The sequence below is a fragment of the Argopecten irradians genome, chromosome 12 (genome assembly GCF_041381155.1).
Source record: "Argopecten irradians isolate NY chromosome 12, Ai_NY, whole genome shotgun sequence".
Classification (NCBI taxonomy): domain Eukaryota; kingdom Metazoa; phylum Mollusca; class Bivalvia; order Pectinida; family Pectinidae; genus Argopecten; species Argopecten irradians.
This window is the reverse complement of record NC_091145.1, coordinates 15,667,677-15,690,691: the sequence shown is the minus strand read 5'-3', so window position 1 is coordinate 15,690,691 and position 23,015 is coordinate 15,667,677. Positions and strand designations below refer to the sequence as shown.

Below are 23,015 nucleotides of genomic sequence, written 5' to 3'. Positions count from 1 at the left end.
ATCCATGATAATTCAGATTTTTATGCTAAATTCATTATGTTTTCAAAGTAAAAATTCTGAGGGGCTTTGTGACCTGAATTTTGGCCCTATTCCTGCTGCAAATTTTGATAAATATCTGTTTAGTATATATAACGAGAAGATATTCATTACAATTTTCAGTAAAAATATGGCCAAAATGAGTCATTCAGCAATTTTCCTTTGACAGGATAATGTGTTTAATATGTCTGAATGTAATAATACTATGTGATTACTTTAATCTTGTTTTAATACCCCTAACCTGATTATGACAAATCATATAAAATTGTAACTAATCCTAATGCTTGAGATAAAGTTCTGTATATAATTGAAAATTTTGGCCTTATTGATGTATTGAGGGAACAACATGAAATCGCAAGGAGATTAACATGAAGAAAAAACCCAATATAACAGATTTTAGATTATTTTATTGTTTCGGAAAGTTTACTACCTAGCGGTAACTATTCAGGTATAGACAACAGATCAGACCATTGATTCTCAAAAATGCTAAGGAATTGTAACAGGACATGGAAACTAAATACAATGTAACTCACTTTATAATGATTTGGACTACTTAAAATAGTTAATGATCGTATTACTGAGATCAAAAACATATTTCTTCGCCTGTTTTTAATCTTAATAATATCAACACTATTTTAGCCTTATTGATTTATTTAGGGAATAACATGAAAGCGCTAGGAAATTCACATGGAGAAAAAAAACACAATAAAACATGTTCTGACCAGTTAATTTTAGAAGCACTACCTCTTAAAATCCGAGCAAAAACAATATCATATTCAGCCTATAAGAAAAAAGTACAGATCTCTCAACAAAAATGAACGGGGAGGTCGCTGAAGGCCACATTAATTGAACTTAAAGACTTTGGTAAAATTTCAGGTTAAAAAAACAATGTTGGGAGTAAAATTATTGTGAGGATTATTATTTACATGAGCTCGATTTAAGTGGGGGAAAAAGAAATTACGTTGTTAGGAATGCAATTTATTGTAAATATCTTCATGCGATTCCTGGACTAAATTTTGTCAAAAAGCTAACTAAACTCAAATTGCTGATTAAGATTTGAAATATGAGGCCGAGTCCGAATTAATATTATCAAATCTTTACTCATATCTCAATTAAACTTCCTTTCATATCGCTTCCAAAACCTGATAAAAATCTAAGAAATTAAACACACTGTTAAATGAGTGTTTGTGGAATGGAATTGCAGATAAAATAAGGAGGGATGTAATTATTCAAAATCATTATAACTAAAAATTGTCATTGTACAATTTCGCCGGCCTTTCACCAACAAGTAATTTCGGTCAAGGCCATTCATATTAACAAACTTCGTAGCTTTTAAAGCTGACGATGCAAGTTAAAACTATTAAAACGATTTTTTAAAAGATAAGTATACTTGAATTTCAACAATCGTTTATGAGACATTCTCCTGTCGAGGACAACAATTTTTGTTTTACATTTCGACGACTCACCGATCCCTATATACATATATATATAAAGCGCGTGAATCGACACACTTGCGCTCACTCATGGACATAACCTACAAATATATATAGGTAAACACAGCCAAGTTACCTGTAAAACTGCAGGGGCTTGTTTTAGCAAAAAACATGTCAACTCCTTCAAGTTGTTATTTAGATATTTGTCAAAATTAAATTTCAACACAAGTAAATAGAAATCCAAAGAATAATCTGTCCAAATATCTCCGTGTTTATCATCGTACTCGATGCACTCACCTGATCATGTACCAGTATACATGACTACGTGCCTGTCCCGAACGAGCGACTGCAACTATCAAGGAGTGGACACACACGTGTCGATATACATGTACGTGTAAAACCGATAGTGAAAATTGAAGTGCTTTATTAGCTCGTACTGGAAATATTTTTGGATCTAGATGACAATACGTTCATGTAATACTTCAATGAAACTTTTTCAGGTGAGTACGGTGTTTTTTTTCAAATTCATATCGTTATTTGCAATATCGGGGCATGTGTATCTGAGACAGATTATGTTTAGACAGACGCACGTGTGTCAAGTCCCGTGCTTTACTAAGCGAAGCAAAAGAAAAATGGCTGCCACTTCCTTGGGTACGACACTGTAAAATCTAGGGGATGTCTCAGAAACAATTTTCAAAAAAAAAATGTTTCATCATATTTTTTGTTTAATTTCAAATGGATGCTTTTTAACTTGCATTGTCAGTTTTAATCACAACATGCTATATGCCTAATATTACATGTAGGTCTCTATGCCGTTTAGAACTTTAGAAAATTTTAAGACATTTTTGCCCATGTGACCTTAAATGACGGTCGGGCCATTCATATTAACAAACTTGGTAGCAATTTATACTAGCACGCTACAGGCCTAATATTAGGTCTCTGGGCCTTCAAGAACTTGGGAATTTTTTTATATGATTTTTCCGAACAAATGCACTTTTGAACTTTGACCCTTATTTCAAATTTTCCAATATTTCCTTATTTCATTTTTGGATACATAACATATCCAAAATTGAAAGAAATTCGTCAAGCCGTTAACGACATATTGACATAAGTTCAAAACCGGAACTGATGTCATAGCGGCCATGTTGGATTGTTAACCTACTTTATTTTGTACATTTTCAGACCCTGTCCTACAACATACTAAAAAAAATCAAATCAAATTAACTGGCAGAGACTCCACAAAAAATAATTATTAGAATAAGAAAGAGAAATGCCCTAATATTAGTGGTTTGAAATGACCAATATTATTTCTTTTACTTACACTCTAAAATTAACTTGGATTAGAAGGCTACGTAAGAGCAATGAGAAATGACAGTACAGTAAAACCCCGTTATATCGCCACCTTCTGTTTCATTGTATTTTGGCGATGTATCGAGTTTGGCGGTATATCGGATTCGTCGTGGGATTTATCATGTGCACGTAACGCAGAGTAATATAACAGTGAACAAATAACCAATCTAATTAAAATTAGAACTTCTATGTCGCTCTCCGTACCGTCCGCTCGTAGAAGCGAACGGTACGGAGAGCGACATAGAAGTTCTAATTTTAATTAGATTGAACAAATAACTTGAAGAAGTACTTTCTGTCAAAAAACATTATATTCAGCTGAAATACATGTTTATCAAATTGAACTGGATGATTATTGAAATTTCAACATCTTGAATGTAAGATTATGATCACTTAGAATGATCATTCAAGGTCTCGTCGTAAAACATAGATAACTGTTACTGTAACTTACACATATGACATAATAGTTACATGCTCGACTTAGTGCCGAAAAAAGCGTTGATGGTTGTTTGCTTTGCCTTAGTTTGACCAACTAATTGAATTAATTGTTGAAGTTCAAAACATTTCTTAATATCAGACTCTGTCGTTAATTTCTCGTGTTCAAGAAAATTGACGACGGTGTCAATTGCCAGCCTTGCTTCGGCTACAGATGGGGGCGGGGCTAAGTAAATGTCAGTCTCGTCATCATCCCCATCAGGGTCATCACTAGTGTTTGTGGTTACTGAGTTCACAATCTCACCTTCCTCGACCACTTCGCTCGGTGCTAAATGTTTGTCCAAGTCAACAAACTGCCTTACTGTCAAACGCAAGTCTGGATCTAGGTCCAGTTCGTCCTGAACTTTTTTCAGCAAATTATGCAAATCTGCATCCGGGGTTTCTGGTGTCTGTGCATGCGCGGATGGTTCATCGCGAGGAAGAATACCGCTATGATTCCAACATTTATGAATCGTCTCTGGCGTGACCGAGTTCCATGCCATGTTAACAAAACGAACTGCGGTATCGAGGAACAGACTTGGGGGTTCCTTTTTGTCTATACAATCGACCAAATGTGCCAACTGCTTTTTCCGATAGTGACTTTTAAAGTTTTGAATGATTCCAGCATCGAGCGGCTGAAGATGACTGGTTGTGGTAGGAGGGAGAAAATGAACTTTCACATTAGATAATTTAGGAATAGCATGGCTTGGAGCATTGTCCATGATCAATAGAACGTTTCTTCCCTGTCGAGCAATGCGTTTATTAAAGTTTTGTAGCCATTCCGAGAAAATAACAGAAGTCATCCATGCTTTTTTATTAGAGCAATAGTCAACGTAAAGCTTAACATTGAAATTCTTGAAAACCCGAGGATTTGCCGATTTTCCAATCACAAATGGTTTAAGTTTATCGCTTCCGTCTGCGTTACAGCACAGTGTTACTGTTATTCGATCCTTGATTTTTTTAACACCTTTTGTTGAACTTGACACAGTAAGTGATCTATCAGGAAGAAGTCTATAAAATAAACCTGTTTCATCAATATATACCCGCACTCTCACCGGAAATCACCTGGGATGAAATTCCGTGGCGATTCTTAAATCTCCCCAACCATCCATTGGAATATTGAAAGTCTCCAATGCTTAGTTCATCCCCGAAACGTTTTGCCTTCGTTTTAAGAATATCGTCCGAAACAGGGATATTTTGAGCACGTGCGTTAGTGAACCACACAAACAATGCCGATTCCATGTCAACATGGTGAGCACTACGGTGTCGTTTTCGAGGCGGAGTTCCTTCTGTTTCATCTCGGACTAATTTATCTTTGTTGGCTAAAATATCTCCAACTGTTCTACGTTTCACATCCGTGCCCCAAAGGGCAGTAAAATGATCAGCAATTTGTTGTTGAGTACACTTTGGATTGGAGTTAAAAAATTCCACAATCTTGGATTTCCTGTCAAAATCTAAGTTATTCCGTCTTCGCTTTGGTGTGTTCATTTTGGATATGAAGCAAAACAACGAATAGTAAGTAAAACACAGAAGTGAGTTTTATTCATCATAACTTGTGACACCTACCTGTATAACAATAACAAAGGTCTAACCATGGTTCATTGATTTCAATGTGTACACACGGGCGGACACGCGGTCGTAGTGTGTGTAGCTGATTACCTGTCAGTCGGCAGTCGAGCACCTTACGAAAACGTGTGTCCCTTTGAACACAATTTGGCGATAATAACGAGGTCATTCTAGTGTTATTTTAGTCATATGTTCCGGAAATGTGATGGCGGATGGCGGTAGGCGAGTTTGGCGGTATAAAGGGTGTATTTATGTGGAGGGAAATCCGTTCTGAATAAATTCATGGCGATAAGCGGGTTTGGCGGTAAAACGGGTGGCAATATAACGGGGTAAGAGCAATGAGAAATGACAGTATATACTTAAAACTTTCGATATTTAGACCGTCCTACAAACTGTGGTTCAGAATATATCCAGGTCTTTATAAACAGGTGTTCAATTAAATTATGGAGAGAGATTTTTAAATCAGGGTAAATTCTAAATACAAAATATCATTATAACTTTCTACAGGAAAATATGTTTAAGGTTCCTATTACATGTAGGTATAATAATAAAATTAAAATTGGTGGAAAATCTGTTTTCTATAAGACTTGCAGTTCTACTAAAAAAACATTTGCATTGTGAATGATATGTTAGTTAAGGTTGGTTGGACTTTCTTCAAGAAATACTAATGATGCTATTTACGGACAGCTGTGAACCAATTTTTTCGCGGTTATTAAATTTCGAGATATTCATTCAAAACAAGTTCGCGGAGATTAATATTCGAGGATTGAAAAACGTTCCAGCAATTCCTATCAGAATCAATCATGTAAATGTAATTAGCGAAGATAAACATTCGCGGAGATAAACTTTCGCGAATTGACTGTGATTGCGAAATTCGCGAAATTAAATCGCACGCGAAGGAAAGTTGATTTACAGTATACTCTGTAATTGTATATTGTAACGAAACCACTTGACATTAATTTCACATAATTAATTAGGTATCCTGTTTTAAGGGAAAACAAATATATGTATTTTTTATAATGTATGATATAAAAGATTTGTTTTAGTTATAAATATACAATCAAATTATGGAATGAATGATAATTGAACTGGCAAATAGCCGATAGAATGTATTCAAATTACATTTCTTATAAAGCTAAATAAGACTAACTATAATTTGGTTTAACTGTTCAAAAGTGGCAGGCGTAAATTAAGTTTAGTTTAGAAAAGTACCAAGCAAAGTTTGAAGAAGTTTATCAAATGCATGTATGTAATACATGTAACTCAACTTTGTAAAGACAAAAAATATATGAATGTATCAGAATTTACAAAATAAATATAGTTATTACATGATCTAAGTATATGTAATTAAGAGAATACAAATGAGTTGTATAATTCATTTATAATATCTTTTGGAATAAAATCAATAAAAAAAACTAAATATTTCACCTGTGGTAAGTATCGCCTGTCATGAAATAAATGTGTCGCCACTAATCTACATATCTATTATCTTGATGTTGTTATAGGGAAATTTCATTACAAGTAGTGAACTGGTGTTTACTGTTTGTTTTTCTTTTTGTCCAAAGAACTTTTTAATGATAATTATGTTTCAACATTTAAGCTCACACAATTATTCTAGACTAAGTTTTTTTGTATTTGCATGCAAATTGCTAGCATAAATACCACTGTTATGTGATTATTCCTTCGAAACATCAACGGAGGGAGGAAAAGCACGTTCCAGTTTATTCGGCAAAAGGGCTGCATATAGTCCCTAAAGCCTTGACTAAAAATAGAAAATGGGTAACCATGTAATATTACCTCAGGCGACATGAGTTTATTGCAATATACCAGCCAATACTACACCTGTAGTCCAGTACATTTATATGAGAGAATATTGCTTCTTTCCAAAATCTAAATGCATTGTACCTATGTCTTAACAGGCAATAACACTTTTTATGGTGCCAAAATGCAAACGAACAAGATCTTCTTAAAATTGAGGTTTAAGGAACATTGCCCTTCACTTGTTCACGTACAATAATCATTCTCTCTATATACATAACCACAAGGTAACATATGTTTTCGTTTTTTCTTTTATTTAGAAAAGTGTACGAAAAGTGTTAGTTCTTTGATTTGAAGTTCTAATGTCTCTTGGATAAATAAACATCTTCGAACTTTCACTTGGAACAGAGTTTTGATATGCACGTGCTTTTAAGTCTGGCCCCGGAGGGTTAACTGTTCATTTTATGTCATACATTGAAGGCTTACACGAGATTAAGTAGCTATTTAAAAGTGTGCACGTGTTTTAAGTCATCCAAATAAAGGTTATGGAGTGACAAATCTTCTATCGGATAATTCAGATATGCATTAAATCTTCTTTAAGCAGGGTTACAAGTGTTTAGAGTCATCCGTATGAAAATATGCATGTGCCTTGAGTCACATGTCGAAATGGTCACATTTGCATGGTTATTACTGTCCACAAAGATAATGAACGTTGCATCAATCTGAGAATATTTACACATGCTTTTATAATCCATACACATATAAAATATTTCCACACGTGTTGTAATAATCCAAGTAGAGGTCCTACGTGTTTTAGTATTCCAAATAGAAATCTTCACTTGTTTTTCCTCATTTTAGTCATAACACGGCAGATTCACACTGTACCAAAATCAGCCATATTGTGGATTAATACATCCCTCCTGTATTATTGAACAGTCCAACTTAAGTTATGCCTTAATTAGAATGCCATAGACAGTATAAGCTTTACACGTTCTCAATGTTTTCTTTTTCCAATATAAAGTAGGCATGGTACGGTTCCTCCCCCGTGGAAGGCTGTCGTCTTGGCTTTGGTGTCGGTTTGGCCGGGTTGATCTGGGACTCGGGTGAACTTCTACGCTTTGGTGATGCGGCGTCTTCGTCAGGGGAAATGTAGTCTGCGTCGTCGTCGTCAACAGCCTCCGTGGGACGAAGGGTTGTGTATGATACCGTCCCATCCTCGGCACTCTGTAGCACTGTGTATCCGCCCGTAACATCTTCGGCAACGGGGGCGCCACCTTCCTTCCGGACCTGCGGAGTCAGGTAACCTTGGTAATCCTCCGGAGCTTTGCCACCAGGGGGAGCTGATGGTAAAGGCCGAACTCCGCCTGGCTCCAGGTAACCATTCATTTCTGGATTCCGATTTGAATGCATCTTTAAAAAAAATGATAACATATTGGTGAAATTGCAATCATCCACATGATATATATGCATAAGGCTAGCTACACATGAATTAGGGTGTGTGCGTGTAAAACGAAATTATAGGTGTTGGTTTAGAAAACAAGGTGAATTGATAACAAGGTAATACTTTCTCTTATCTGTATATATCTTAAACAGTAATATCATTTGAGATCACAGCAGTTGATCTATTGGTTCTTTTTATTGTGTACTTCAGCAATAAGTTGTCAAATTTTAGTATAACGAATAGAGATTATTTTCATAATAGCCTTCTAAATCAATGGCGTTAAAGATATTGACAGAAAAAAATCAAATATGTAGCATTCAACATTCTACAGTAATTCCACTCAAAGCAAAATAACGAAACTGAGGCTACATATATCTCATCATCGTTCTCCGTTGACGAGCGGGAAATTGAAGTTAAGGTTTAAGGCAAAATGTTAATTTGCGATTCTGTTAGCAATCTCTTTTTGCAGGTTATCTCTCACGACTGATTTCATTAAGAAATTTAAGAATATGAATATTTTGTAATATTCCGTGACTGTGGCTTTGGATACAGTCTTGCGCAACACTAGATCTCATTGTGATTTCCGTTTCCGGTTTCCGTGAAAATTTTCCAACTCTACATACAAGTATATGGATGATTTACATTGATTTAAATTACGATTTACGTCCTCTATGATAATGCTTACCGAATGTTCATCGATTTCAGCGTACACGTCCGAATGTTGTCTTTGAACAGGGTTTTTGAACTCCATGTCTTTGTAGCGTGACGACTCACGTTTGTTGTTTACGTCATTGTCACGTGAAGTTTTCTTCTTTGATTGGCTGAAAGGATGATATACAACGTTAATTTTGATTGGGTGAAAATAATATATTTACAACGTTAATTTTGATTGGATGAAAATATATATTTACATAAAGAACTATAACATGTATGTCCGATAAAACATATATTTTAATTGGACTAAGAACAAACTATTTCGGTAAAAGTTAGATCTTTGAGTGATGGGCATTAGATAATGATATTGGTTATACAATATTTGAAAGAAGTGCTTTTTAGGAACCGATATTATTGGCATCCACTCTGATTACGATACTGGTTGTAAATAATGTTTGACAAAAATGTCAAGAAAACCAATGTAACCATTCTGATTATCAAAATACATATCCTTAGGTAGCAGTGTACAGTAAGACCGAATGGCCATGGGTGAGATTTGTTTAAGCAGAAAGCCCCTGTTTTATTATATGCATAAAAATTAAAAAATGTATATGTCCTAAAATTGGTGAATTCAATCTAGAGAATTATATGCAGGCTTCACATTTGCATAAAGAAATTCCCCAAAATGGGTTCGAGATTAATGGTTTAGAGGGTATCCGAATGTGCGTCTAAGATGGAAAAACTCAATACTGTAGCAGCAGAAATTGATAGCTGGGGTACGAGGTAAGATTGCTCAAAAGTTTAATGATATACCTATGTCGAAATAGGCTCAGTTCCGCTATCACGGCAGTGATGCTTGGTTTTAAACTATGTTCAAGAAAAAAAATTCTCCTAGAGGGGGTGTAATTTTGGGTTGAAAATCCCAATTTTTTGCATTTTTTCAAAAAAACTAATTTGGTTACCATGGTTTTTACAGGCTCACAAAACCACAAAAAGCGGACCTGTCCAAAATTGAACTCTGCATAACTATTGCAAATGTTGTGTAGATTAAAAATATATATACTTTTATATATATGTTATTTAAGGTTAGAAAGCTGTGTGTACATAATTAAAGCCTGCACTTTATTTTGCTGAATTTTTCAAATCTACTGTACACTGCCACCTTATTCTCTTTTGGATCCATTTAGGATACGACAGCATCCCATTAGGGGCCACATTCTGGTGACCCTTCAAATTGACCAATCAAATTTAAATTACTACATCCCTTGACTGGGACGAAATTGTTTGCAAGGGCTGTCAAAATTATTTTTGTGCAAGTAGTCGTTTCGTCCGTAGAGCACAGCATACATATAGCTACATTATAAGCATGCAGTAATGATTTTTCAAGATGTACCTAGCTGGGGGAAATGTATTCGAACTGAAAACAAGTACATGGATTATAAAGATCATCAAAACATGACCTCGAATGGGATGTTCTCAAATCTTCTATGATCAAATTGGAAATTAACTCAATTACTTACCCTCGTTTTGGCATCTTCCGTTTTATGAAGAGGATTATGAGAACGATTAAACCAATCAGGATAAAACCTCCTACGCTTGCTCCTATGATCCCAGCATTCATGTGACTACTTCCGCCAGAATCTCTCTGACCTTCACCTTTTGGCGACATGGTCGTCGTCGATGTCGTCGATGCAGGTTCTTAAATCACAACAATGTCAAGGTCAGAATATTTTTATTAATAGTTTTTGTTTAGAGACTTATGTAGATACTATAAAATGAAACGAAAAATAAATCATTTGTAAACGTTGCAAAAATTTTACCGGTGGTCCTCCTGAGCGACCTTCAATGTATATCTAAGGAAACTTAGTAGTAATAAACTGTTGAAACTGTTGACAGAACTTCAATTTCAATGTCCGCAGACTTACCTGTGTTAACACATCTGGGGTCGAAGAAATCGTTAATGACGGAGAGTTGAGGTTTAAATTTCTCATTAATGGCCTTAGCAGTAGAACGGCACTGTCTCTGTTTTAGGGTCGAGGTCATACACGTAAGGGAACTCCGAACATGGCTGAAAAAGTCACGACAATACAATCTTACATACACGTAAGAGAACTCCGAACATGGCTGAAAAAGTCACGACAATACAATCTTACATACACGTAAGGGAACTCCGAACATGGCTGAAAGAGTCACGACAATACAATCTTACATACACGTGTAAACATTCCATTTCATTATTGATTCGAGTTATCTTTCCTTGTTTGTCAGAACGGCATTTATTTGATCATAAACTAATGGATATATATATATATGCTATGCAGAAATGTACTCCCAATGTTAAAATAATCCAATTAAAACCGATTATTTCTTAATATGATATTTAAAGAAAATAGACGTATGTCATGTATGACGCTGGATATAATATGTAATATGTTTATTGCGCTAATACATTAATCCCTCGGTGTTACCGTATATGACGTACCTGCAGACCAATAGACGATTTGATTGTGTGTCGTCATAGTTTTCTATCTCCTCCAATATTTCTGGCAGATGGTCGAAACAACGGACGGCCTGGAGACAGCACTGGCGACCCTGAGGTAGGTTATAGTAATCTGAAACAGGGGAAATGGATGCTGTTAAATGAAACCGAAATAATACCAAGAGACGATGCCAATAAGTTCCATGCACAGTGAAAGTGACGTGGGTGTTACGTAGTTGGTTGGCTCATTATCATCCAAGGGCGGTCTCCCGTGTATACGGCGTGTCGCGTGTGATTGGTAGACTGTTATCATCCAAGGGCGGTCTCCCGTGTATACGGCGTGTCGCGTGTGATTGGTAGACTGCGCAGTTTGTTTGTGTTCTTTGTAATCATGGACTATCTTGTCCTTTTGATACTTCTCACACACACTCTGTAAATGTTTACGCTCCGTCTCTCAAATCAAAGTAGGCGCTCGTTTTTCAGACATTCACCAGCGTGTGTAAGATAGCAATATAAAAAGGGTAAACTTTCCACGATTACAAAGAACGCGAGCATTTAACATTCTCCCAATCACACACCCAAAGCACCGCATTCACGGGAGAACCCGCTTTGAGTGTCACATTGTACAGTCAAACACGAGAGACCCCGCTTTGATGCGAGAGCCGGCGCTAAAACATTCACCCGTATGTCACACTCTATTCTGAGGAAACTACAATAAGGCAACGTCAAAAAATAACAATAGGAACAAAGGAGAACAACAATTTGACGGAGACATTAAGAGAACATTAATTTGACAGCAGCAGAAGAGCTAGCATCAGCAATTGATAAATCCAATTAGAGCAATTGCTATGCGTTAAACAAATGACGCAAAACATATTGAAGCGATGTTATCCCTATTACTCCCAATATACTTTTGTAAAATTCCTATCTGTTTACACATAGCACTGAACCGCTGGATCGAGAAACGCATGAAAGAATAGTCCGTATGAACGAATAGGCTAAAAATTCTCGTTGGAAAACCTAAACATTACAATTTTCTAGCTTTTACCATCGTCGTCGCAGTAGTTAGGTTCCTGTATTTCCTCCACTTCGTTCTCGAGATTCTCAATAAGCTTAGATATTCCCATGTCTACCTTTACCAGTATCCCAGTATTCGCTTATGTAAATTGATATAATGTATACATGAGTCACCTGTCCCCCGTGGGTTACGTTCAGCATGCGCACATCTTTTGGACAGGTAAGTTATAATGGAGGAATGATTTCATAAGTGTTTAATTCAATGTCTGTTAATTACGTAATGGTGTGGAATAGACATGTATATTTAATCTGTATCTCATTATAATTTATTTCGTGCTACGACGATTGATGTCTCACTGGTCTCTGATGAAAGTAAAGGTACGTATATATACGGTATGATTTACTTGACCTACATGTAGGTTTACATTAATATTGTCAGAGTAAAACACGCTAGGTCTATCTGCTCTCGAACACTTGGGTTTAGTCATCTTCAATTTTGATAATTATATTGTGCAATTGCCACCGGGTGTATATTATTTAAATTTTCTATTCTGTTTGGGGAGTCTGAATTCAACCTTTTCAATAGTGTTTAAGAGTGTGTTTTTCTCCATTGTGGTAGATTCAAGGATGAGGCGCCGGATCAACACGGACCATCAATCCGGGACAGTCCTTGACAATCCGGGACATTCCTTGACAATCCGCTATAGCATGGCAACGTTGGTCCGAAAGAATTGCAAGGCAAACCGACCGGGTGGCCGGGGTGTGTTGCTCGGAGTCTTCATGCTTCAATGAAATGGTGACACCCTTACATCCCTATCGGGCCTTCGGACTATCGGATCTTCGGACTATCGGACATTCGGATTATCGGACCTCTGGACTAACAGACCTTAGGATTATTGGACCATTGGCGCTTATCAGTGAAATAACTCTAAAATTGGCAAGAGTTCCAACATAACAGGGAAACAAAACCCGAATGTAACTCATAAAGAAAGACATTACACACATAGGAGACATTCTTAAAAGCTGTTAATAGGACGTTAAATCTAATAAACCAAACCTTTAGTTTGTATCGACATATGACAACCAATTTGTTGGTGGATACATGTAGTGAGGTAAAGGTACACTTAGCGACCTTTACACTTATTAGGGCATCGCTTGAACTGATGTGCAATCCGGAAGTACAAGAACACAGTAGGCTATTGTATTTGTTATTGATCTAGATAAAGTCTGTCAAACATCCTCCGTGAAACAGTCTATCAGACGTTATGAGATACTCGTACATGTGCAAAGGATTATGTTACTTCTGAAAGTGTATGTATACATACTCACTCCTACACGGCCATTACATACTTCACAGTAACGACACGACATACTCTAAATATAGATACACGCTGATATTTGTAACTAATGACGTCACGACACTTAAGATGATGGACGACCAGAACAGACTCCAATACTAGACAAGCCTTTGGAGGACAAATTAGTCCCTTTAGCTAGGTTTGTTTGTCATTCACGACTGGCTACGGCCTACCTTCATATTAACCAGAAATATAACCATTTTAGTTACTGATGGACGCTGTGTTCTTACTTAGTTACTTAGTGTTCGAATTCTGTGTCGTTTATTTCAATGTTATATCCATTTAGATGAATTGTTTACCATCTAGATGACTATACCTAGTGCTAGGTTTAGTCTTGTTTATTGTTCTTACTTAGTCAATCTAGTCAACCAATTGTGCTTTTAGTTCCTAGTCGTAATTTACGTTCAAGTCGTTCCTATCAGTTCTATTGCCAGCGTGTCAGGGTCAATGTGAGAAAGTACAGTATCTTAAACCGAAGGCAATCTAGTTTTTGTGGTATGAACTCTGCATCTGACTGTGATATGCTTTGTTTATCCATTGTACCATTCCAAACCCATTTAAAGACAAACTTTCATTAGTTTGTAGATGGATGTTTACTTTTGTTTCGTCTTTTACCTGGTACTTAGCTGTGGTATTTATATTTATGTTAAATATTTATTTAAGTTTTTATCCATTCTGTAAGTGGACCTTCTGGTCTATTGAATTGAAAATAAATAAATAATAAATAAATAAATAAATACATAAAACAAATAAATAAATAAATAAATAAATAAAAAATAAATAAATAAATGAATAAATCAGATAAATAGATAAATAAATAAAATTAATAAATAATTAAATAAATAAATAAAGAAATAGATAAATAAATAAATAAATAAATAAATATTGTCAATGTCAATGTCCCTAATGTTCACTGCTTTTCCATCCATCACATTGAGGGGTCTCCGATTTAGACGTAAAATATAATTATTCCACTGTCCATCCGCATGGCCTACATTTTTTATAGCCATACCAAGTCCATGTGATTATCGATACTGCTCTTTATAAACTAAGACTTAGCTTGACATTGAGATTAACTTGTCCAGACGAGAGCAGTGTGTTATTATGTTTCGTTTAAAAATATTAACAAAACTTTTCAAATGGCAGAATTATACGGTTGCATTATGTTATAAATGTAATCACATTTCTAATTCATTTGAATACCTGTAAAAGGTTCATCAAGCGAGACTGCAAATAATATTGATTGACACCGTGATGTCTTAGATTGTGAGATCACATACCTTATAGTGTATTACTAAAAGTTCATTTGTTTTATCCAAACACTTCCGGGATTCTTGAAAGATTTGAATTATTTTTTATATAAAAAATTTTTTCTTTAATTTAGTCACTTTGAAATAATTAAGCTATCGTCACTTTTTATATGACCGCTGAGCTGTATACCTGTACATTGAAGCGGGGCGTTGTGGTGAAGTAACGGTCGGTCATTCCCCCTATTTCCTGGTCCTCTTCCCGGGGGCAGGGGCAGTCTCCCTGGCCCCCCAAAGGGTGGGCGGGGCCGCGGGAACCTGTCTGAACCTCTCGTATTATAGGAGAGTGACCGAGTTTTACTCGCTTCCTCATCGTTTGCTTCCGATGGGTCTTCAGTGACATCTGGTGGCGGTTCTTCAGTTACATCTGGTGGCATGTCTTCTCAAGTTTTGTTTACACTTATTGACTGTTTACAAGCAAGTGTGATGTTTCTCTGGCCGATTTTTTCTCCTAATATGTAGATAATCTTCCGTTAAATATGTCACTTCTTTGATCGAAAGTACTGACCAGGTAAATGTGCGAGGACATCCGGTCGGGACAGGTGTGTATAACGTTATGACGCGGATTGAATCAGCCGCCATCAATCAAAACGTCACTACCTATGTACATCCTCTCTTAGATCCCTGACCATCAAAAACTCTCACTTTGAATAAGTGTATGTATCGTCATATATTTACAGTACTTAATTACTGAGTATCGATTTCTTGGAATTTGAACTCTTCGAATATATTTTTTGTCCTTTTGCAATAGAGCGCTTATTCAACTCCCATCATTCGCGCAAAACTATAAATGTAAATATACTATCTGTTTATACATATTTACATTTTTATATATCACTGCTTTTCATTTTTAAACCAAAGCTACAAATATATTCACGAATATTTATCATTCGTTTTAAATTAAATGTTCATGATTTCCAATAAAATAAAACTTTAGAGAAAAATTTAGTTTTTTTTTTTCAGATCCAACAATAATGGTTTCAAGCATCAAACAACCTGAATCCGTCCTGAATAAGACGTATCATCCATAATGTTTCTTTTTGCTAATAAAAAATGGATTTGTGACGACGTTTCGCCACAATGACGTCGTGTATTTCAGTGTCACGGATTACCATTGGGCAAAATATCACCCAATCAGTGTCCACGTTTCATCGATCGATTATGACTGACATACTAGTATTGTAAACAACTTTACGATCGCCAGGCTCGTTTACCAAAACATCATCAATCTTGAATGAAACTTACACCTTCAAATGTTACTATCCCATTTTTTAGAATATTGCTATTTTTTCATTAATCGGATTCACAGCTGTAGGTATAAAAATAAATTGAAATGAGATTATTTTGTAATGCTCTACAAAGTCGTACATAAGACCAATAAAGATGCTCCACTGCTGACGAATGGTTTATTTTCTCCATCAAAAACAGGTGCAGACGAATACAGATTTTTCTTCAGTTACAAAAGTAATTATTGTTCAAATTATCGGTATCCTTTATGCTCTGTCGGCGGTAGAGTATCTTTAAGTTCCCTGACTCGACATATGCATTGGCAATGGGAAATGATAGAAATAAAGGAAAAATTCCGAAATACATGTAGAAATAATGTGTCGCTTATCGCTTACTTCACAGAAGTAACCAAAGCCCCAGGTCAAAACTCGGAACAATCATAAGTATGTTAGTCTGTCAGTAAACCTTGTCCAGCAAAAGTGATGTTCTCTTTACTATAACTGTCTAGATATATATAGTAACTGTCTGTATCAACTCATATCATACGCTATATATAGTCTATATCAAAAAGTGTTTCTTTCATTGGGTATATTAAAAAACACAGTGATCTGCGAACAATGAATATAGATCCACCAGAGTACCCGTATAATGTGTCTAAATATTTACCGATTTTTTTATCTACATCCCTCGAACGTCTAAAAATGGTCTATGGACAATCGGAAGGGTCCGTATTGACATTGTTAAGGAAGCGTTGACATATGACAAATTTTGAAATGAAACTAAAGCACAAATTGACAAAAATATTAGGAATTTCGGCGTTAGAGAGAGGCGACGTACGTCTTATAACCAGGCAATAATTTATAATTAGGTAATACTAAATATATATATAGCATATTAATATACACTACCCTACATGGTGAAACAGCCGAGGGCGGGCTTAGACACCGTGTAACTCTTGGGACCTTCGGCATTTCCCGTGGTCCCCGGGCAAACTAAACTTTTGGTATTATTCTGGTGACCGTAGACTTACTCGTATATACACACATATACATGTATATAATACTCGACTCACCTTAAGCGGTTTCGCCGTGTCTAAACGACTCTTCCAACTATTTATTTGATATGATGCCGTCATTATATGTATAATTGATAAATTATCTGATGAAACACTTAAATTAAGGGATTGTAGTATTTCCGCATAATATAGAAGTAGTGTGTAGGGTGAATGCTGTGACGATTGTTAACATTTCTGGAATTCTACACATTTCTAGCGCAATCCGCATTCCGGTACTATAGTATTTTATATTTATATATATATATAATGTTAGATGTGTTTTAGATTACTTATGAGTAGGTTTATCGGTGGCCGTCCACAGAAGTCTGCTGACATACACAAGGTGGTATTCTCGGAATGTCTGTATAAACTATGAGACCGAGAAGGTTGATGCGATCGGGGCCTGTTGAGTAATGCCATTGAAAATGTCCCATTTTGCTGTTATGAGAGGATTTATGTTGGTATTTCAAATCTACTACTATGGTGTCGTTAAGGTAGCTCCTTACTTTGGGGAAAACCCATGTCAGTTTTATTTTACTTGCATTTTTCATGCAGATTTCAAATATGTGAAGAAAAAGGGAGATATTTTAGCTTGAAATATACCATTTATGCTAATTTGCTGACCGAAAATAGATCATTGATAAAATTATGTTTTCTGTAATATTAGAGTGAATGTAGTCTCAATCCTGTTGATGTTTTGCCCTTTTTTAACAATAGAACAGAATGCAAAACTATTGTATTTTTACAAATGCTAAATAATTCAAAATCCTAATATGAATACATCTTACGCTACTTTGTAAGGTGAAAATGCTCTACAAAAAAAATCCATTTTTAACATGGAGAAATGATACAACATTGAATCAAATGAGGAAAATTCAGAAATCTGATACAGAACAAGTTCCAAAGGACTATATATAGGGAAGTCCTTTTTGGCCCCAAAATCCATCAAATTTTCAAAACTGTTATTTAGTGATTAATTTGTTGTATTTAAGTATTTAGTACATCCCGGATTCAACTACAATGTACAATGGTTGTTTTCTAATTTTGCAGCTATTGTTGGCATGGTAACCATCCAGAATATGCATAAATTATTAAAATGTGGAAATATTGACAACTTTGGTCACTTTTCGCGAAGTTTTTGTTCTAAATCTCTAGAGTGCGTATCCTTGAATAAACTTTATATTTACCTAGTATATATGCACTGAAAATATATCTTTAGGAGAAATATAAGATTTGTTCAAGAATCCCCTCTATGGTTTCTACAAAAAAATCTGCCAAAATTGTCAAATTTTCCACATTTTTATAATTTATGCGTATTTCGAGTGGTTACCATACAAACTGCAGCTTAAAATTTAGAAAACTATCATTATAATAAAAAAAATTAGAGATGTACTAAATCTATAAAATCCAACAATTTATAAACTAAACAACAGTTTTGAAAACTTGACGGATTTTGGGGTTAAAAAGGGTCCGATATCGGCTTGTCAGCCGAGGCTTGCCGAGTGTTGACGGCCAAAATCTTTCACAAGGGTTGAGATGTCCCTGTCACTTGACAAATCAAAGAATCTTTTCCTTAGCAATCACGGGATATTCCTGTGAACTACATATAAGTGGGTAAGAAATATCTTGATTTAGTTTGGTTTTTTGTCAGCTTAGTGGTGTGTATGGTTATAAATGGCTCGATGTCATTTTAAATGCTTTTGATTTACATGGTCTGGTTTCGTTTCTATTTATTCGACATTACATAGGTAGATTTTCATTGGTGTCACTTTCGGTTTGTTCGATTTACATGGCCTGGTTTCATTTTATTGGTTGGTTTCACTTTCGCTTTGTTTGATTTCGTTTCTTTGGTTTCATTTATTTTCGTCTAGTGCTGTGAAATTTTACTGCCGACTCCATTCTGATATTTGATAATTTATAACTGATACATTCTGTGGTTAATATCACGGAAGGCCAGTGCCTACTACCTGCAATGTAAATAGTTTGATATGGGCCTTACCTCTCCTGCAACTCTTTTTCCATTTCTTTCTTAGAGACTGTATTCTGTTCCTATCAGGCGGATGATGAACATGTATTGTAATGCTATGTTTGGGGTCCTCTCCAGCCCCCGCGGCACTCACTTTATCGGTATCCAATAGTGAATCCACATTTCCACCCATTCCACTTTCTTTAATAGTAGAATCCACAACTCCCGCCATATCACTTTCCTTGAATGAAGGATCAGTACCACTGGCCATGCCACTTTCTTTGGCCGTGGGCTGAATATCATCTTCATCACCCTCGGGATCTTGCCCGGGGATAGATGGGGGAGTATTGGTCACAGAGGGGTTATTGTTAACGGTAGCACTTTCTGGGATTTGTTCAGAATCAACAACAGCTGTTGTGTTTTCAATAGCATTTGGTATGCTTGTTTGGTTGCTAGGCAACGTATCATGTCCTGGGAAATCATTGTGTGGAATATGTTGAATATTTTCCCTCAGGTTCATCAGTGGGGGACCAGAATCGTCGTCACCTCTTCCAAAAAGAAAGCTCTGTAACAAGTCATGCATGTGTTCATTTTCCTCCATCCCCATGGTTGAGTTATTTTTCTGTGCGAGGGCCGGGGACCAGATGACTGTGCTCGATTCGGACTCACTAACCGGCCCGGGGGTCGTTTCTCCGACTACATTTTCATCTCCATTAACATAGCCGTCTTCGACCAATTTTTGCACAATGCTGTTGAAGTCACTGTTATATTTTTTCTTGTCTTTTCTTTTATCTTTCTTTCCAGCTTTCCTTTCTGCTTTCTTTTTGGCTTTCTTTTTGGATTTCTTTTCGGCCTTTTTTGCCGCCTTATCTGATGATCCTACTTCCGTTTCTGTCGTCTGCGAGTGTGTCGGGTTGAATGTTAGTGCCTCAAGAGTTCCACTTGACGAGATATCTGGAACAGGCGTGTCCATCATATCCATATTGCCGGGGCGACCAGAACTTCTGTGTATATATCACATAAGACTGAAGTCCCGAGTTGACTTGAACGCGAATTATCAAAAACACAGATATCACATATTTACATAAGAAAATATGAAATTGTACGAAAGTTTGGAATATCAAGGTAGATTGAGTACGTCCATCCTGTGGGCCTAACTATGACTCTCTACCTAGAACTAGCACTGGAGTAGTATGTTACCTGAGCAATCCATGTTGATGGATGTGTCCGTTGATTGAGATGCTATAACCGTCATACCTGTGCGGTGACAGTTTTTATGTGGCGTGACGTTACCAGACCAGAAACACCTGTAGGAATGATTTCTACTCCTGGATTGTTTATGAGTAATATACAAACATATATATGTTGCAATATACCATGCATCGAGTTTGAAACAATTGCATTATCTGTTGCATGGTTAAGATTTGGAGACAGTCTTACTGACTACATCCCTAGGCCTATCCCTGTCTTATCGTGTTAGCTATTACGTCGGATTACTCACCTGATCACATATCAATAATATTATCTAATTAGTCTCGGCTGATCTGAGTATTTACTAACACAAGACCGCAATATAGACCGGGGTGAAGAAACGGTCAAAGATGGCGGCTCCAATGTTTTAACTTCTGAAGGTGTTCAAAACTACTGAGTTATTCAATTTTACAAAAATGAATTTGATGTATCATCCACTTGATGTAGGATGCATTGTTTCTATAAGTAAGATTATAAATACTGTAAGGACATTACAAATGTCGACTGTCGACGCAAGACAATTACGATGAGGTAAACAATAGCCTGCTGACGTCATTAATTAATGACTTGCTATACTCCAATTATGCAACGTTATAATATAGGTTTTCCATTATTTGATGCTTGTTAATATACATGTATATGAAACGATGTCTTTTGACTTTGATGACATGTCCTAGCACAAGTATTTATGTTTAAACGGCATTTCTCCTAAGCATATAACTTTTGTTTGGCGTACGATATTGTGTATTATATTATATAATACCTAATTTTGTATGCCACTTTCTATCACGAATATGTAATTGCATATGCCGTGTTAGAATATGTTTCCGAAACCATTTTGCTTATGAACTATGGTAATTATCGGTGACGAAGTACCGTTAACTTCTTAAAAGGCAATAACTGTATCTGCACAAGCAGACGAACATTTTCTTTATGACATTGTAAACATGTAGTGCCTGAGGCGGGATACGACTATTAAGAATCAGGGTTTCAAGAAAATTAGTCCTCATTTGTATACATGCACGTGCCTTGTTTACATAGATTAACGGCTAATGTTTATGCATAATGTTTATGCATGAATGGTGTTTCTCTAACATTTATATAAACATTGAACTAACGACGTTTCGAAGCGTGTTAAACCCGTCAATACCGATCACATGCGGTGTTTGATGGATATTTCGCCCCCGGTAAATTGTGTCCTTGTGACGTAATATAGCATGTCTGACACGTCACCGGTGTGTGTGCTCATACCTCAAGGTTAACCTATTTATTGGCCCTGACTGGGCTGTAGTTCGTGTTTTAGCTGATCTAAACAATACCTCGATTTGCTGATATTGTCAATTCATCATTATGATCATGTGCGTCACTATAGCGACTAATCGGGAGCGACAACTACACGGTTTTTGCTCATCATTATGACTGATCGCCCGTGAAAAGTATACATTGACAGCGATTGTAGGAGTTCTGTGGGTTAATTTGTTGTCAAATATTTCTTTACAGTTAAAAAAAAAACCGTTTGACGCTACATGTCATATCTAAGCTCATTACATTACCGACGCGAAGAGTTGCTATCTTTGAAGAGTCCTCAAGACAAAAAGTTAATTTTAACAGCCAATCAGACAGCCAGGAGGGTTTTCCCACGAAATTCGGCGATTCTAATTCACTGTTATTCTTATATCATTTAAATTTTTTTGTGCTAAAACCTAATGTTTGTTCAGAAAGCGAAGTGATCCTTTAATTTACCGAATGTGAATTGCGTTCACTCTATAATTGTTTCCGATAGAAAGTCCCCACTGATGCCTATATGACAGGTCAGATAAGAGAACTGATTAATTACATTACTGGCTGCAGACGATTGCTTTCACTATTTATGTCCCATGAGTACTGATTCTTAGACCTTCAACACGATATTTGAAGTGACAACACTCTCCATCAAAATATGAAGGCGTTGTTAGCTAGCTCACAAATTACGATAAAAAATACGGAAAACGACCGATTCGTCATACTGTATTCACAGTGCTATTTTCCGCCATTTTTTTAAATTTATAAATTGCAAACCCTTAGATATTGTTGATTAAATTTCAAGCAAATATGACCGCATATAGTTATAAAGGCGCTGTCTCCGCAATTTTGAATGATATGACCTTTATATTGGTCATTATATGTGCCTAAGAGCTTGGTCTTTCACATCCAACATTCAAAACATTTATATCGTAAATTACATTCAGCATGGTAAAATTTTCGGAAAAAGAACAAATCGACATATTCGCAGGGCTATATTTCCGCCATTTTGAAACTCATGATTTGAAATCAAATCATTTTTTTACAAAAAAATAAGATTTTTTGGAGAAAATCAACTTTTTGTGTCCCAGTTTCCGCGATAAAACGTTCACTGTCGCTTTACTAAGAAAGCCTTTCTTACTACAGTGTTTATTCCCATTGAAAACCAGCATTCTGACGCCCTTCGCGAGTTAAGTTCTTTTTGCGAATTTAAACTCAACAAATAGATTTATAACAATATCTTCTAATAGTTGCGACAGGAAATATGGTGAATTTGATTAAATAAATGTTTAATTTCTTTATTTTGATTCATAATCATTGGTTTTTTTTAGTATTTCTGTATTAATATTGTTTCAGTGATATTACA

General features: G+C 35.9%; 3 protein-coding genes across 3 annotated transcripts; all 3 read right to left on the bottom strand.

The window, feature by feature from the left end:
• Window positions 1-3,283: 3,283 nt before the first annotated feature.
• Window positions 3,284-4,012, bottom strand: LOC138304959 (tigger transposable element-derived protein 6-like). The gene has a single exon (XM_069245377.1). It carries the CDS (start codon window positions 4,010-4,012, stop codon window positions 3,284-3,286), a length of 729 nt encoding a protein of 242 aa, XP_069101478.1.
• A 310-nt stretch (window positions 4,013-4,322) lies between these two features.
• Window positions 4,323-4,778, bottom strand: LOC138304958 (tigger transposable element-derived protein 4-like). The gene has a single exon (XM_069245376.1). The coding sequence runs from the start codon at window positions 4,776-4,778 to the stop codon at window positions 4,323-4,325; it is 456 nt and encodes a 151-aa protein (XP_069101477.1).
• A 32-nt stretch (window positions 4,779-4,810) lies between these two features.
• On the bottom strand, window positions 4,811-20,263 carry LOC138336145 (uncharacterized). The gene is made up of 6 exons (XM_069285471.1): window positions 19,151-20,263; window positions 11,192-11,321; window positions 10,635-10,777; window positions 10,230-10,407; window positions 8,741-8,876; window positions 4,811-8,024 (listed from the first exon to the last, which is right to left on the bottom strand). Exons 1-6 carry the CDS (start codon window positions 20,097-20,099, stop codon window positions 7,599-7,601), a joined length of 1,962 nt encoding a protein of 653 aa, XP_069141572.1. The 5' UTR covers window positions 20,100-20,263; the 3' UTR covers window positions 4,811-7,598.
• Window positions 20,264-23,015: the final 2,752 nt, after the last annotated feature.

Excerpts from the sequence above, each read along its gene's own strand:
- LOC138304959 (XM_069245377.1), bottom strand. The coding sequence starts at position 4,012 with ATGGACAATGCTCCAAGCCATGCTATTCCTAAATTATCTAATGTGAAA.
- LOC138304958 (XM_069245376.1), bottom strand. The coding sequence starts at position 4,778 with ATGAACACACCAAAGCGAAGACGGAATAACTTAGATTTTGACAGGAAA.
- LOC138336145 (XM_069285471.1), bottom strand. The coding sequence starts at position 20,099 with ATGGATATGATGGACACGCCTGTTCCAGATATCTCGTCAAGTGGAACT. Across the intron at positions 10,778-11,191 it reads AATCGTCTATTGGTCTGCAG|CCATGTTCGGAGTTCCCTTA; the intron begins GTACGTCATATA and ends TGACTTTTTCAG. Across the intron at positions 8,025-8,740 it reads CTGAAATCGATGAACATTCG|ATGCATTCAAATCGGAATCC; the intron begins GTAAGCATTATC and ends TTTTTTTTAAAG.